The following is a 14,071-nucleotide window of genomic DNA, read 5'->3' as shown; positions in this document are numbered from 1 at the left end:
CATCTCTCCGTCTCTCTCTCTCTCCCTCTCACTCTGACCGAGTGTCATTGCACTTGGCTGACTGTCGCACGTAACTCTTCCCACTCGGAAGCCATGAACCCCGATATCGTCAAAGAAAGGCGCAATGCCACTTTTGACGTCGAAACGCTGACAAACATCTTGGACGGAGGGCCGGAGAAGACCAGCAGAAGGCGAGAAATAGGTGAGTGTGAAAAGTGCCCTTTGCATCGAGCCATACAACTTCAAAACATAGCTGCACGACTTGCAAATGCACACTGTGCAGTAGTAGAAAGCGAATTATGGTAACGTTAATAACCTTTTCAACTGTTAAATGCACTCGTGCTGGTGTTGTTCAGTCAATTATTACAGCCCTGGGGGTCCTCGGTGTTGCTAGCTGATCCCTGTTCAGGATTGGTTGTTGGTTTGTTTGTTTTTATGATGCAGAGTGGGTTCGCCACTTGTTGACACAAAGGTCACTGTGGACAACGAAAAAGAAAAAGGAAAACTCCTGTGATGTAACGTGCTACGAGTAATCTTATAATGTACTTTAGCTTGTAAAGTACGAGCGAGGCAAAAATATAATAAAACGCTACTACGGTGCGATTTATTTTGCCTTCCGTTAATGTCGCAATATCATATTTGTCATTCATTGACTTTTAACGGGGGAGAATAGAGCTACTTTCTCTGACACGCACTCTTAGTCGAGAGAGAGAGAGAGAGAGAGAGAGGGAGAGAGAGAGAGAGAGAGAGAGAGGTACTTTAACAAACTACACTGTTGCTGCACCGAAAAAATACTTTATTGGCAAACTACACTGTTGCTGCACTAAAAAAAAAACTATACAGTAGTTGGTTACAAAAGCACTCAAATCAATTTATGCACAACAAAAGCAGTCTATGTACAACAAGATTGTACATAGTGTAACAACAGTGTCGTTTCCCAATTTGGGATCAATAAAGTTAAATCGAAGCTGATCTAATTGATGATTGACTTCAGTGAGAACGCGCCTGTCTGGTTTATTTCGTCTATAATAAGACTTGACTTTTGTCTGTATTTCCAATGATTTCAGTCATTGTTCGCTGCCAAGTAAGTGCCATTGTACAGCGGTGCCTGCACTCATGACGTCAGATTCGGTGATAATGCGGCTTTCTAGTCCCAAACTGCAACTCTCACTTGGTCAATAAAATATGAAAATGATTTTGAGTACTTAAAGAAATTGAAGAGAGCCAGCTTTTAATTGACCTCTGCTGAAATTCTTAGAACGTAATGGAATGCAGCGGGGTTGTTTTTTTTTACATTTGACTTGGATTTTCTCTTCAGACTATGTCGGTACTTGGTCAGGTGAAATCTAACAAGAACCTCTTGTGGGGTGATTTCCATCATTGCAGAGTCCCTGGTCCTCAACGACCCAGACTTTAAGGAGCAGGACCCAAACTTCCTGTCCCGCAGTGAGCGCTATGAACAGGCTGTGAGGAAAAGTGCACAGATGATTCTGAAGCTCCGAGAGTACGGCATTGCAGATCCGGAGGAGATCTACTGCTACAAGAGGTATGTGGATGCGGTAAATGAGTTTGGGCGAGGCCGCACGAAATGTTTTTATTGCCACTGCAAAGCCAAGCGTTGTCAAATGTTCTGCAGAGAGAATGATTACATTTAAGTGGACACATCACACACAAAATGTAATAATAATAATAATAATAATAATAATAATAATAATAATAAGTACCGGTAAGTTAAAAAAAATTCAGGAAAAATATAATTTCAGCTATATGTAAGTCAGCAAGTTAATTCTCAATGACTCTTGTAAATAAGGGATACAAATGATTATTTTCTAAAACAGGAATAACCAGCTACAGAAAATTTAAATTTAACATTAATATTATTCTGTGACGAACTGACACAGTTCAAACTAACAGTGGGATTAGTCATTAAAAGAGGCGCAGGAGACTGCAGCAATGTTAGGACTTCAGTAAAGCGTCATGAGCGAGCTGGTGAAGAGCCTTTTCCTATGATATGTTGTTGCTATATTCACATTTTCTTTTTTCATTCTGTTTCCATATTTTAAGTGTCTCACCTTTGACCATCGTGTTATGCATGTGGCACAATTAACACTCCTGACTCGTACGAAACAGTGCATAGGGGATTTTGTAAACCTTGAGGAATACACAACATAAATCCCAGCCTGGCCTTAAGTCTTTGTGGCCGTACTTACATGGTGATTGAGCAGACTAAGTAAATTGGACTGAAGTTCAATTTAAGATAAAAAACTGTGTGAGAGGGCATGCAAGTTGTTGTCTTCCACCAGCGGAGCAGTAAATACACCTGTCTGCTTCTGGTTAAAACTTTCTCAAAAGTCTGAAAGTTGGTTACATAAGTTTGCAAAATTTTCAATTAAGTTTCTTAACGTTAATTTCATATTTGAAAAAAAAATAAAAATAAATAAATCTTATTTTGCAAATGACAAGACTCATTATATACAAATTCTATATTAATCTAGTAATAACTGCGAAAATACACCTGTGGCAGGTCTGAAACTCAATTCTGTATCTTCACTCAGTACTGTAAGGGGTACGTTTCACGAGGCCCTGGGTCTGCACTATGCCATGTTCCTACCAACGCTGTACAACCAGTGCACCCCTGAGCAGTCCGCCAAGTGGTTACCTCTGGCAGAGTCCTTCCAGGCCTTGGGCACGTATGCCCAAACTGAGCTGGGTCACGGTCAGTTCTGGATTTAGCTCTTAACTGATTCACTCGTTCGAGACTCTCAGATGTGAAGCCACTGTGCTTTGCTTAATTCGCAGGCTAATTATAGGAACAGAAGGATTTTTTTTTTCCTTTTGTTTTTCTTGAAGGTGAGGTAGTTGCTACCTGATGTTGTTTAGGTGTGTTGCTGTAGATGTTTGACAGATCCAAATCATGTAGAACTCTAATATTCACCGCAGTATTACAGCTTTTGCATGTATTTTCTTTTTTGCTCCTAGCATATTAAATGTATCACTGTGGTTTAATATTACCCCACAACTCTCAGTCATTACACTTTTAGGAAGAGAGGTTTTATTAGACAGTGATCAAGCTGTCCACTTTTCATTGAGGTCCTTCTCTTTAACAAGGTGGTTTGCTGCTTCTTTACTCACCACTTTCTTCTTTCATACCACTGATGATGAAAGTCTTGCCTTTTAATTTGAATGTTTCGATTGTGTTACCTGATATTGGTTTTTCTTTTTTTTCCCCCATCTAAATCCCTGATCAGCTGTAATGTGATTTCTACTTATGTTTTAGCATTGATGATCTAGTTTGGGACGTGCTGTGTTGTCAGATGTTGAGGCAATAGTTGCTTGTAACAGGCGGGAAATGCACGTTGAAACCTTGACTTCTCAAGAGCGTGTGCAATCTGCAAAGAGCTCAGTTAAGATAAGAAAACGACTTTCATGCATGTTTCTTGGTTCACTGGCAAAAGTACAGTGTTCAAGAATGTTGCCTTTAGGCCCCTGTTATGTCTGTAACAGCCTGGGCCAGCATGGAGTCAGTGTGTGCGGTTAAATTCTGATCTAAAGACTCTCGATTATAATGCAGTTTTTCGGGGGGTTAAAGTTAAGCTCAAAGGTTTTGAGTGGTCATGGGTGGACCCTGTGCTACTATCATGGAGTGAGACTTTTTTATTTATTTTTTAAACAATATCTTTATTGAATTTTCAAATGTGAAAGGAAAGCCAAGCAGAACTTGAGGTCAACAAAGAGACCTGGAAGAGACGGTGTATAAACGTTGAGCCAGACTTTTAATAAAAAGTCAAGTCAGTGACAAAAGAACATCTGCATTCGGGACAAACGTGACCCACACTAGTTTGCTGCAATGTCTGCATAAAAATGCTCAATATAATACATTAAAAACATAATCAATTAATAAATATTCTAAACCATTTAATCAATACATAATCACTAGTAACAAAGATTAGCTGTGTAGTGGTTAGCGCTGTCGCCTCGCAGCAAGAAGGTTGTGGGTTCGATCCCGACCTGGGACCTTTCTGTGTGGAGTCTGCATGTTCTCCCTGTGTCTGCGCGGGTTCTCTTCGGGTTCTCTGACTTCCTCCCACACTCCAAAAACATGCATGTGAGGTGAATTGGGAACTCTAAATTCTGTCCCCGGCGACCCTGAGAAGGAGCCAGCTGGTCTAGAAGACCTCGGAGAACTTTTAAATTTGTCCTCCGCATTTGACCCATCACCCCCTGTGGGAGCGGTGTGCAGCAGCAGTGCCGTGCCCGGGCATCACTGGGTGAACTAACGAGTCATCTAACAAGCAGGGAGGCAATGGCTGCCATTTTCACAGTCGGGGATCAAACTTTTCTGTTGCATAGTGTAAAATAAATGAGTTAAACAAAAAACACGTGTTAAAAAGGAACTCTATCAACGCTGGCCTGGACCCTCACAATGTAATAAGTATTTAATTGATTTAAATCATCTGTGCAATATGCATGTAAATCACAAACCTTTTCTGTTTGTTCTCACCCTCCTTGCTTGCTTGCACTCCAACTTTTCCTTCCCCCCCGTCCCCCTTCTCATTGTGAACTGCATCCACTCTGAACTCTGAACTCTAAACGTTTCCTTGGATTTATCATGAAACATCTCTCGTCTTTCCTCCACTCTCTCTCTTTGCACATATATAAATGTAAACATTTCATCAATCCTCTTGTGCAACTCCCCTGTTCCCTTTCACGCATTGCCATCGCCATCGTCGACGCTGCTTCCTTCTCCACCTGTGCTTTGCGCTGCTTGGCCAAGATGCGTGCACCGCGACAGGCCAGAGCCTTTGGATCTCCATTTGGGGATGTTCCTGCCCACACTGCTCAACCAGGCCACCCCTGAGCAAATGGACCGCTTCTTCATGCCTGCCTGGAACCTAGAGATCATCGGCACCTATGCGCAGACAGAGATCGGTCACGGTAAAAAAAAAAGAACGGCAGGCGGCCAAAGTGCTCGGCCTCTTGGTGTCTGTGAATACGACGGGGATTACACCAATCAGCCCGCATTTTAGACCTGCTGACAGCTCAAGTCAGTGGCCGTCTAGTTACGATGCAATTTTACCCTCAGAAACCCAACGTCTCAATTTAACTAGACGGTACCTTCACTCAAGTGAAAGGTGGCACTGGATTCTGTTACTCTGATTCCACTGAGTGTCTTGTCTGTCAGTTGTTGTCAGGTTTTGGACTGATTGATGTATTTGTTGTTTGCTCTCTCTCTCTCTCTCTCTCTCTCTCTCTCTCTCTCTCTCCCTCTCTCTCTCTCTCTCTTCTGTGACTCTTTATTAACTGCAAATTGAAACTCAGGCGTCCCAAGCAAATGTTAAAGAAGATTCCCTAATTTACAGGCCTCCCATGCAAGTTTAAGCCCGCATTCTGTTGAACATCAAGGAGTCTTTGATGCATTAGGTTTCCCATGAAATAGTGATTTGAATAGTGAAGAGCCTAGTTTGATTTTTTTTTTATTTTAGTAGGCATATTACCAGTAAGAAGTTGTTCATGGTATTTCATTTTTACTCCTGTTAATGTTCTTTGATGATTGGTGATTGTATATATTTTTTTTGTTTTAACGTTTAAATGAAAACGAATGATGCAACTTAGATGGCAGCATTTTAATTTCCCTCTAATCATTCTGTCTGTATGTCATAAAACTGTGTGCTTCCTTGTTCTTTGCTCTTTCCATTCAGTATTGGAGAGTAATTTTCAGTGAATTGGGACAAAGGAATAAGCTGTCCCAGTATCTGCACGTTTACTTTTCAAAACCACAAAAAGTGAATTAATATTTATCTCATGGAAAAGTGTAACTTAATCATCTTATGTACGCATAATAAGTGTTTGTCTTGTTGATTGTTGACGGTGTCACGTGTTTGTCAACTGCCCTCAGACTTCCTCCAGGACAAACCAGGACAGCAGTAATAAAAGCAACGTTTGTCCTTGGGGGTCGTTGTTAACATTAATACTACTAACAGCTCTTGGCAGTTTCACTAGTGTGTCTTTATTCATGCGTGCTGACCAGCGTGTCAGTTAGTTTCAGTCACATACTGAAGATGTGATTTGAAATGTTAACATGGGCACAGGCTCAAAAATAATGAATACGATCGTAGCAGCTCCATTTCGATCTGTCAAACACCTACACACGGCGCTCTTCGCTGTAGTCCATCCCTTCAAGATTTTAGCTTTCCTCTCCAAAGTTAGAAAAACAGCTGAGCGTCTCAACCTCTTAATGGCTGAACCATTTTACCGCACATTTGAGTGCAGTTTGATGCCCTTGTGATAGTTTTTTGTTATGAGAAAACCAGTTCTCTGCTAACTTAACCAACATGCAGTAGTTTTTTTTGTTAGTAATGTGTTGTAGTAACAGATGATTTTTTAACAGCTCAAGCGATTGTTTTGGTTTTTCCGTGTGGTGGACCTGTGAGTTGCCTGCGCGTGTGCTCGATGGGCTCTGACTCTCTTGTCTGTCGTTAGGCACTCACCTCAGAGGGCTGGAGACCACAGCCACGTACGACCCGGCAACGCAGGAGTTTGTCTTGAACAGTCCCACCGTCAGCTCCATCAAATGGTGGCCTGGAGGACGTAAGCATGTTTGCGCGTGTGGCTGTGACGCTGTGACTCCAGCTTAGATTGAGATTTGAAAATCACATTGACGTGTTTTTATTTTACTTTTGTCATTTCACTGCTAATGATTCTCTCCCTCTCTTTCTCTCTCTAGTTGGAAAGACCTCAAACCATGCCATCGTTCTGGCCCAGCTTTACACACAGGGCAATTGCCATGGTCTGCATGCTTTTATCACACCCATCCGTGACATGGACACGCATCAGCCGCTACCAGGTGAGCAGCCACTCAGATGGGCCGCTGGTCTGCCTCAGTTTCTCCCCCTCACATTTTCCGATTCGCCTATTTACACATACGTACTTGTTGATTTTTTTATTTTTTATCATTTTATTGTCTCACAGGTATTGTTGTTGGAGATATTGGGCCCAAGTTTGGTTTTAATGAAGTGGACAACGGCTTCCTAAAACTAGAAAACGTGCGAATTCCTCGGGAGAACATGCTCATGAAATTTGCCAAGGTGATGAGACTTTCACAGAGTTACGACGGAAGTTCGATCTGTTCATCCTTTTGAGTCGCACGACTGTTCATGTTGCTATCGTTCATTGTTCAGTGTTAACTGATGGTGAAGTCGATGCCTGTTTTGTCCCCTAAATGGTTTAATATTGTTCTCTGTGGACACTTACACTACCAGTCAAAAGTTTGGACACACCCTTTGAATTTGACTGTTGACATTGCACTTTCTCACTGTGAGTGCAATACAAGTGTCAAATAACTCAAACACGTTTTATTTTGAAATTCTTCAAAATAGCCACCTTTCATAAAAAGCATATTTAGAGTTATTGAAGGTGTTTTTCTCTGCTGCATAATGACATATATCTTGCTGTTGTATATATCTGCAGTGTAGAAAGTACTAAAGATTGAAAAAAAATAATGCATGAGCAGGTATGTTTAAACTTTGGACTGGTAGTGTAAATAATTTGAAATGGTGTCAGTCCACAAGTTCCAGGATGTGGATCTAAGATAAGTTTGTTTCGTTGCCTGCTAGAAATCATTCTGTACAGTGGATCAGGCTCTAGCTTTCCTATTAGTGTTCTTTTAATGGAGCAAGAAAAAAAAAAAAAAAGATCTTTTAGTTTCCATAGTGGAATGTATTGGCCATGAAACCGATCCAGGTATACAGCAGTCTCACTTTTCTTTATGTCTGTTCTGAAATGACTCGGATTTAACAAAATGTCTCACTAGTTGTGGGTGCATTTTTTTTTCCTTCTGGCATCAGGAACTTATTAAACATTAGCCAGGGAAAGATTCATTGTTTGCTGCAGGGCCATCACGTTCACATAACTCAAATTTTTTTTCTCCTTGTTTATTTAAGAATTAAGAATGCATTTTCAGTAAAGTCCAATGCCTGCAGGAGGCAGTGCTCTTGAAGACGCAACGATCCATGTTTCTAAATGTATATTATCCGATTACTAATTGTGTAGGTGAGCCTTCAAGGCTTGATTGATACTGTACCTTATTTGCCAGTTTGTTAGGTGTTCTGAATATTAAGTGCATGACAAACCGTGTTTGTTTGTGTTTCCCCTTTGTTTCTTCCCATTATGAATGTAGCCCCCCCCCCCCCCCTTTAACTTCTGACCCACTTTATTAACTGCCAAAACAAACATTTTTTCCCACTAGGTGGAGCCAGATGGGACCTATGTGAAGCCACCGAGTGCCAAGCTGACTTACGGGACCATGGTGTTCATCCGTTCAATGATCGTTGGCGACTCTGCTCGCTGCCTTGCCAAGGCTTGCACCATCTCCATCCGCTACAGTGCCGTCCGACACCAGTCTGAAATCAGGCCAGGGTCAGTGGAAACACACAAATTCACTCTCGTGCTTCGGGGAAACGGTCAGAAAACATTGTGCAACTGACTCCGGAGCTGCGAGTTGAAACAACTGAATGCATGCATGACCACAGTTATGGACCTGAAGTTTACTTTTGAAGTTGAACCTTGTCCCACAGAGACCCTGAGCCTCAGATCCTGGACTACCAGACCCAGCAGCACAAGCTGTTCCCTCTGCTGGCTACTGCCTATGCATTCACTTATGTGGGTCAATACATGCATGACACCTACCAGCGCATCAGTGGAGACATCAACGCTGGGGACTTCAGTGAACTGCCAGAGGTATTTACCTTGCATGGGCGTCCACATAGTGCTGAGGACTTGGAAAGGGGGGGAAAGAAACCGTAGAGACTCAGCAGACCAAAGCGCATCCTGACGATCTGTTGGGAGCGTCTGGTCGGTGGAGCCTTCTGTCAGTGAGGTCTTCAACTTCCACCTCCAGGAGAGTTTCCCTCAGGTGCCAGGGAGGTTGGAGACATTGAGTCCAAATTGACCATGTTCTCTGGTTTTATTTTTAACATTATTCTATCAACAGACGTTTACGTTGATAGTTTGGTGTTCAAATTGATTTCCCTCTGGAGGACTGTGGAGTGGAGTAAGATTGTTTTCATTGGCAGGCCAGCAGAAACCGTTGACTTGCACTCACTGCGTACCAGTGAACTCTGCTAAACTAAGTGAAACTCCTCCGTCAGCCACCGCTTTCTTCTTCTTATGCTCCGTAGTTGACGCTGTGTTCTGCTGTTTACTTCACAGCGCCTTTAATTTGATGTTTTCTCTCATGTCTGTAGCTTCACGCACTGTCTGCGGGGCTGAAGGCTTTCACTTCCTGGATCGCGAATGCCGGCATCGAGGTGTGCCGCATGTCCTGCGGCGGCCACGGCTACTCTCGCAGCAGCGGCCTGCCCGACATTTACGTGGAGTTCACCCCCTCGTGCACGTACGAGGGAGAGAACACCGTCATGATGCTGCAGACTGCAAGGTCAGCCAAATACTGCTCCCTGAGCCAAGCGCACTCGGAGGAAACATAGACAAGATGAATGCAGACATGTCCCTGCTGCGCGGCTCACCTCTGTGTTTATACAGGGACGGACACACCCTCAGTTACTGCAACAATAACAGAGCTAAAAGGATTATGTTTTACTGGTCTTGTGAAATCCAGTTGTGGAGGAAAGGTCAACATTTTAAATGAATCAGTGAGCTCGTTCCTGAATAGCAGGTGCACATAAAACAAAATTGAGGTATAAATAACTCTTGGAAACTAGAGATACAGCGTCTGGTTTTCAAGCAGGTCCCACATGCAAATAACATTAAGACAAACATTGAAATAGCTGCGTTTTCATTACAGTTCTCACTTTGTTATGTCAAACTCTGTGTGTTTGCCTTTGCAGGTACTTGGTGAAGAGCTATCGGCAGGCTAAAGCTGGCAAACAGCTGAACGGCATCGTTTCCTACCTGAGCGAAGCGCGGCATGGGAGAGTGCAGCCCCAGCCTGTCGCTGCCAGGCCACGTGTGGTCGACATCAACGACCTCGCCAGCCTGGTGGAAGCGTACAAACTCCGAGCTGCCAAGTAAGAGTCAAGCAGAAGACCTAGTGGAGTCCAGGGGTGGACAATCTTTTCTGGTGGGGCCGGAGCAGAAGCGGATGGAGTGTCTTGGTGACCCACATAGGAGGGAAAAATATATGATGGGATATGTAGAAAACATCAGCTTTAATGTCAATTGAAAATGAACCAAAGTGACAACACAATATCTGTCTTTGAAGCCCAACAATATTCAGCTCTTTAAACACTGAAAAAAAATATTAAATATGACTATTTTATGACTTACTTACTGTTAATATCATTTCTTCAAGTTCAGCGGGCCAGATTAAAGAGCTTAACGGACCGCATATAGTCCCCGGGCCGTAGTTTGCTCATGCCTGGTCGAGTCAAATGTGCCTTTCCCAGTCAGTAGCTTGAAATGTTTTTTTTTCCTTTTTGCTGTTTGAAATGACAGCTCGAAGCTCTTAGAACTTTACATGTGTCACTCTTCGTTGCATCTCAGTCCATTTGTCAAAGCCAGTTCTCTCCTGGATACAGTGGCTGAATCACTCTGGTCTGGGCTGACAAACTGTATTCTGCCAGATGGGCTGCTGAAAAGATGAAGAAGTTGTTGATTTTATTTTATTTTATTTTTTCACCTTTTAAATTCAGTGAATAACAAATTTAGGTTTTAATTGTAAAGTCAAAATAACTGGAATCATTTAAGTCGTTTGATTGGACAAGAGGTATTTCACTCATCTAGTTAAACAAAAAAAATGTTTTTGCCAAAATCTAATTAGTCATTCCAAAAATATTAATGGCTTTATTATTGCTGTAAAAACTTCTCTAATGATGGCTTTTCCTAAGCTGTTTTCATTAAAAATACAAATGCAAGGGTGCTGTTGTTGGCGTGACACCATTTTACCTTCAGCTGCATCTCAGCTGTCATTGCGGTCCCATCTCATGCTATATTACATGATAATGCAATTTGGGGTTAGCACTGCAGTAACAAGATTTGTTGCCTTATCCAGTCTGGTGGAGCTGGCAGCCAAGAGCATCCAGCAGGAGTTACAGCACAGGAAGAGCCAGGAGGACGCCTGGAACAACAGCGCCATCGAGTTGGTCCGATCCTCAGACGTAAGTTCACCTGAGCGATTGAAAGTGTGTCTGCGTAAATTGTCAATTAAAGGTGTTGTAGCAGTGCAACAACAATAATGGCAAAGCACATTAACAAGCTCTCTGATTAAAATCATGTTGAAAAATGCTGAAATAGCCCATTCATTGAAGTGTAACTGCAGATTTAAGTAAACAATGTCTGTCTGTCTGTCCGTACAATTTAGTTCAGTTTTTATCCAGTCTCTGCTCATCTGGAGTTTCATATCAACTACATTTTCCCCCAAAAATGTCTTTGTCTCTTTTTCGTGTTGCACTTTTTTTTTATGCTTGATATATATCTGAACATATTTTGTGCCTGTCCCTGCCCCCCCCCCCCCCATAGGCACACTGTCATTACGTTGTGGTGAAGTTGTTCACTGACAAGCTGGGGGAGATCAGTGACACAGCAGTACACTCAGTCATGTCCACCTTGGCTCTGCTGTACGCCCTGCATGGCATCACAAAGAACTCGGGAGACTTTCTACAGGTCAGATGAAAGTCACTGCCCTAACAGAAGCATGACTTCTCTATGTCTTTGTTGGGGTCAATTGTTCATTTGTTTGCTAATTGTTTTAAATGGTAGGTCAGTTAAGTTTGTCAATACTTTTGACAAAGAATCATTTGAGATCAAAGCAGATATTTTTCGTCACCTTATTTTTTTATCTTACTTCACTGTTTGGATTAAAAATGCCAGTTTTCTTTGTCGCCTCCCAGTTGTCTCCCCGTGAATTTTGCTTTGTTGTATGTGCATATGTATGAGCTGTTCAATTGAAACCGTTTGCTTTTATTCTGAAGAGTTGAAGAGCTCCACATTAAAATCACGTTAAGCTCTTCCCGGTCCCCCGAGAGTTGTATTATTCGGTTGACGGCAGGTTGTCTGCGTCGGGCGTCTTTTCATCCATTTCTGTTTTCTTTTTCTCAGGCTGGACTGCTGACGGTGCCCCAGGTATTGCAGATTTCTACTCGGGTCAAGGAACTGCTCAGTCAGCTGAGACCCAACACTGTGGCGCTGGTCGATGCCTTCGACTTCCACGACATGAAGCTGAATTCTGTCCTCGGACGATATGATGGCAACGTCTACGAGAACATGTTTGAGTGGGCCCGTAACTCACCGCTCAACACAACTGAGGTCAGTCACTCTGCACACTTGATAAGGACCTAGCATCGCGCAGGGTGCTGTGTGGTCTGTGGTTTTGCAAATTCTTTGACGTCAACAAACTCTCCACACCCCCTTGTCATTCATAGGTCCATGAATCATTCCACAAATACCTGAAGCCCCTGCGAGCCAAACTGTGAGCCGTTACACCTGTACCACTTCCTGCCTGTGATCAGTCTTTTAATCAGCCCAGTTTTGGCACCATTAAACATTAGCTGGAATTTAACTGTGGAAAGCAAATACCCTGTCTGTGCAGGTGTGGTCAAGATGCACACTAATGAACTGGGAATGTAGTGTAATAATTTGCAGCAATAGAAATGGTGGATAGTCGCCTTGTGAGGTGAGGAATTGTGTGAAATAAAATGACTGATCTGTAAACAATTCTACAATAACACAGGTATGACATGAATTATTTTAAGTATGAATTAGTGAATAAATTGTGTTCTGAAATGATTAGTAATTAAATAATGAATCAGAATACTGAAAAGTATTTGCAATGGGAGGCATTTTTTCTGTCTTTGTTCATTGTCTTTCTCTAATTTCTCATTTTGCTTTTCTTTCGATGGATGATTGAATCTGCTCATTGTTTTTTCACACTTTTGCTACTGATTCAGGATGATTCCTTTTCCATTTAACATGAGAGCAGTGTCGCTATGAATAGCCCAGCAACTTTTTCTTTTTTGTTGTTTTTCCATGACAATAGCCAACATGTAATTTAAAAAAAAAAAAAAAAAAAGCAATACATTGCCTTGTTCTTTTAAAGTGTTTGACTTATCTGTTGGACCATATTGATTTTGAAATATGTGGCAACAAGTCCCTTAAAATTCCCTTAAAACAATGCCTTAAAAAACAAAACATTGTGTCAAACTGTCCTTACAGCCTTAATAATGTGTCAACCAAATTGAGCTGCAAATACAATCTGCCATCAATTTCATGACTACTACCTGATAGTTGTCTATAAAAGACATGGAAGGTGAAATGGTCAGCTTTTGGTCAGTCTTCAAGAGTTTACAGGAATGCTTTTGGATTCCTTGTGAAGGCCCTGATTTTCCTCTCATGTAGAGGAAATAATATATTTTTCTACTTCTCTGTTCTTGCTGCGGGATTGTTGATGGATGGGAACAATAACAGTTAACAACTTGTGTGTAATAGAAAAACCTTAGACTTGGACACAATAGTAAAGGAACTTGTTGGCCTAATCCAACTGTAAATTAAAAATGTATGTATTGGGGAAAATTGTGTCCCTGAAGATCTTCTCTCTCTCATAGAATATAACCACGCAGTGTTGTCACACAAGGCTCTTAATGCTTTACTTGGATGGGCTATAAACTATGTGATTTCTGCTGTTAGGGCATGATCCCAGCTCTTATGATAAGATTTTGACTTTTTGAATGACTAATTGTGGAAATTGTAACTGTAATGTACATTTTAATTTGTGTAGTAATAAAAAAAAGAAAATAATGTTGAGTTGTGTCTTCTTGTTTTTTTTCCTTTTAGCTGTTCCCTTCAAAGGTGGCCAGAGCCAATCACCTGCTTCCTTATCCTCAGACCAACTAACTTCATGCCCTCTTTGACTTCATCTCTTTCATAGATTCCCATTCAGGTCTCAGTCTAGGCCTCCTGCTCGGCTGTTCCAACCTCAGCATCAAATTGATATATTCACTGCTCCGCCGCTGTATAAGTCCAACCATCTCGGTTGGGCCTGCCTGGCTTTATCTCCAAACCATCTTAACCTGCACTGTCTCTCTGCTGTTCTCACTACACACCCTATCGCATCTGTACCTTA

General features: G+C 42.0%; 1 protein-coding gene across 3 annotated transcripts; it reads left to right on the top strand.

Moving 5' to 3' along the window:
- The first annotated feature begins 14 nt into the window (after positions 1 to 14).
- acox1 (acyl-CoA oxidase 1, palmitoyl) lies at positions 15 to 13,239 on the top strand. Of its 3 annotated transcripts, none has more exons than XM_076014054.1 (14): positions 15 to 202; positions 1,387 to 1,546; positions 4,775 to 4,935; positions 6,481 to 6,588; positions 6,725 to 6,844; positions 6,970 to 7,085; positions 8,246 to 8,415; positions 8,574 to 8,736; positions 9,243 to 9,433; positions 9,843 to 10,022; positions 11,006 to 11,111; positions 11,473 to 11,616; positions 12,052 to 12,258; positions 12,375 to 13,239. In XM_076014054.1, the coding sequence occupies exons 1-14, from the start codon at positions 94 to 96 to the stop codon at positions 12,423 to 12,425; spliced, it is 1,986 nt and encodes a 661-aa protein (XP_075870169.1). In that variant the 5' UTR covers positions 15 to 93; the 3' UTR covers positions 12,426 to 13,239. The 3 variants fall into 3 exon arrangements, with proteins under 3 accessions (XP_075870169.1, XP_075870178.1, XP_075870187.1); XM_076014063.1 differs by lacking the exon at positions 4,775 to 4,935 and adding an exon at positions 2,556 to 2,716; XM_076014072.1 differs by lacking the exons at positions 15 to 202; positions 1,387 to 1,546 and adding an exon at positions 2,586 to 2,716.
- The last annotated feature ends 832 nt before the right edge of the window (positions 13,240 to 14,071 follow it).

Source organism: Nelusetta ayraudi, unplaced genomic scaffold (genome assembly GCF_046127955.1).
Source record: "Nelusetta ayraudi isolate G7.1 ecotype Tasmania unplaced genomic scaffold, CSIRO-AGI_Nayr_v1 ptg000006l, whole genome shotgun sequence".
In the NCBI taxonomy this organism is placed as follows: Eukaryota; Metazoa; Chordata; class Actinopteri; order Tetraodontiformes; family Monacanthidae; genus Nelusetta; species Nelusetta ayraudi.
Note: the sequence above shows the minus strand (reverse complement) of the source record. Positions and strands in the feature narration are given on the sequence as shown.

Excerpts from the sequence above, each read along its gene's own strand:
- acox1 (XM_076014054.1), top strand. The coding sequence starts at position 94 with ATGAACCCCGATATCGTCAAAGAAAGGCGCAATGCCACTTTTGACGTC. Across the intron at positions 8,737-9,242 it reads ACTTCAGTGAACTGCCAGAG|CTTCACGCACTGTCTGCGGG; the intron begins GTATTTACCTTG and ends TCATGTCTGTAG. Across the intron at positions 12,259-12,374 it reads CACCGCTCAACACAACTGAG|GTCCATGAATCATTCCACAA; the intron begins GTCAGTCACTCT and ends TGTCATTCATAG.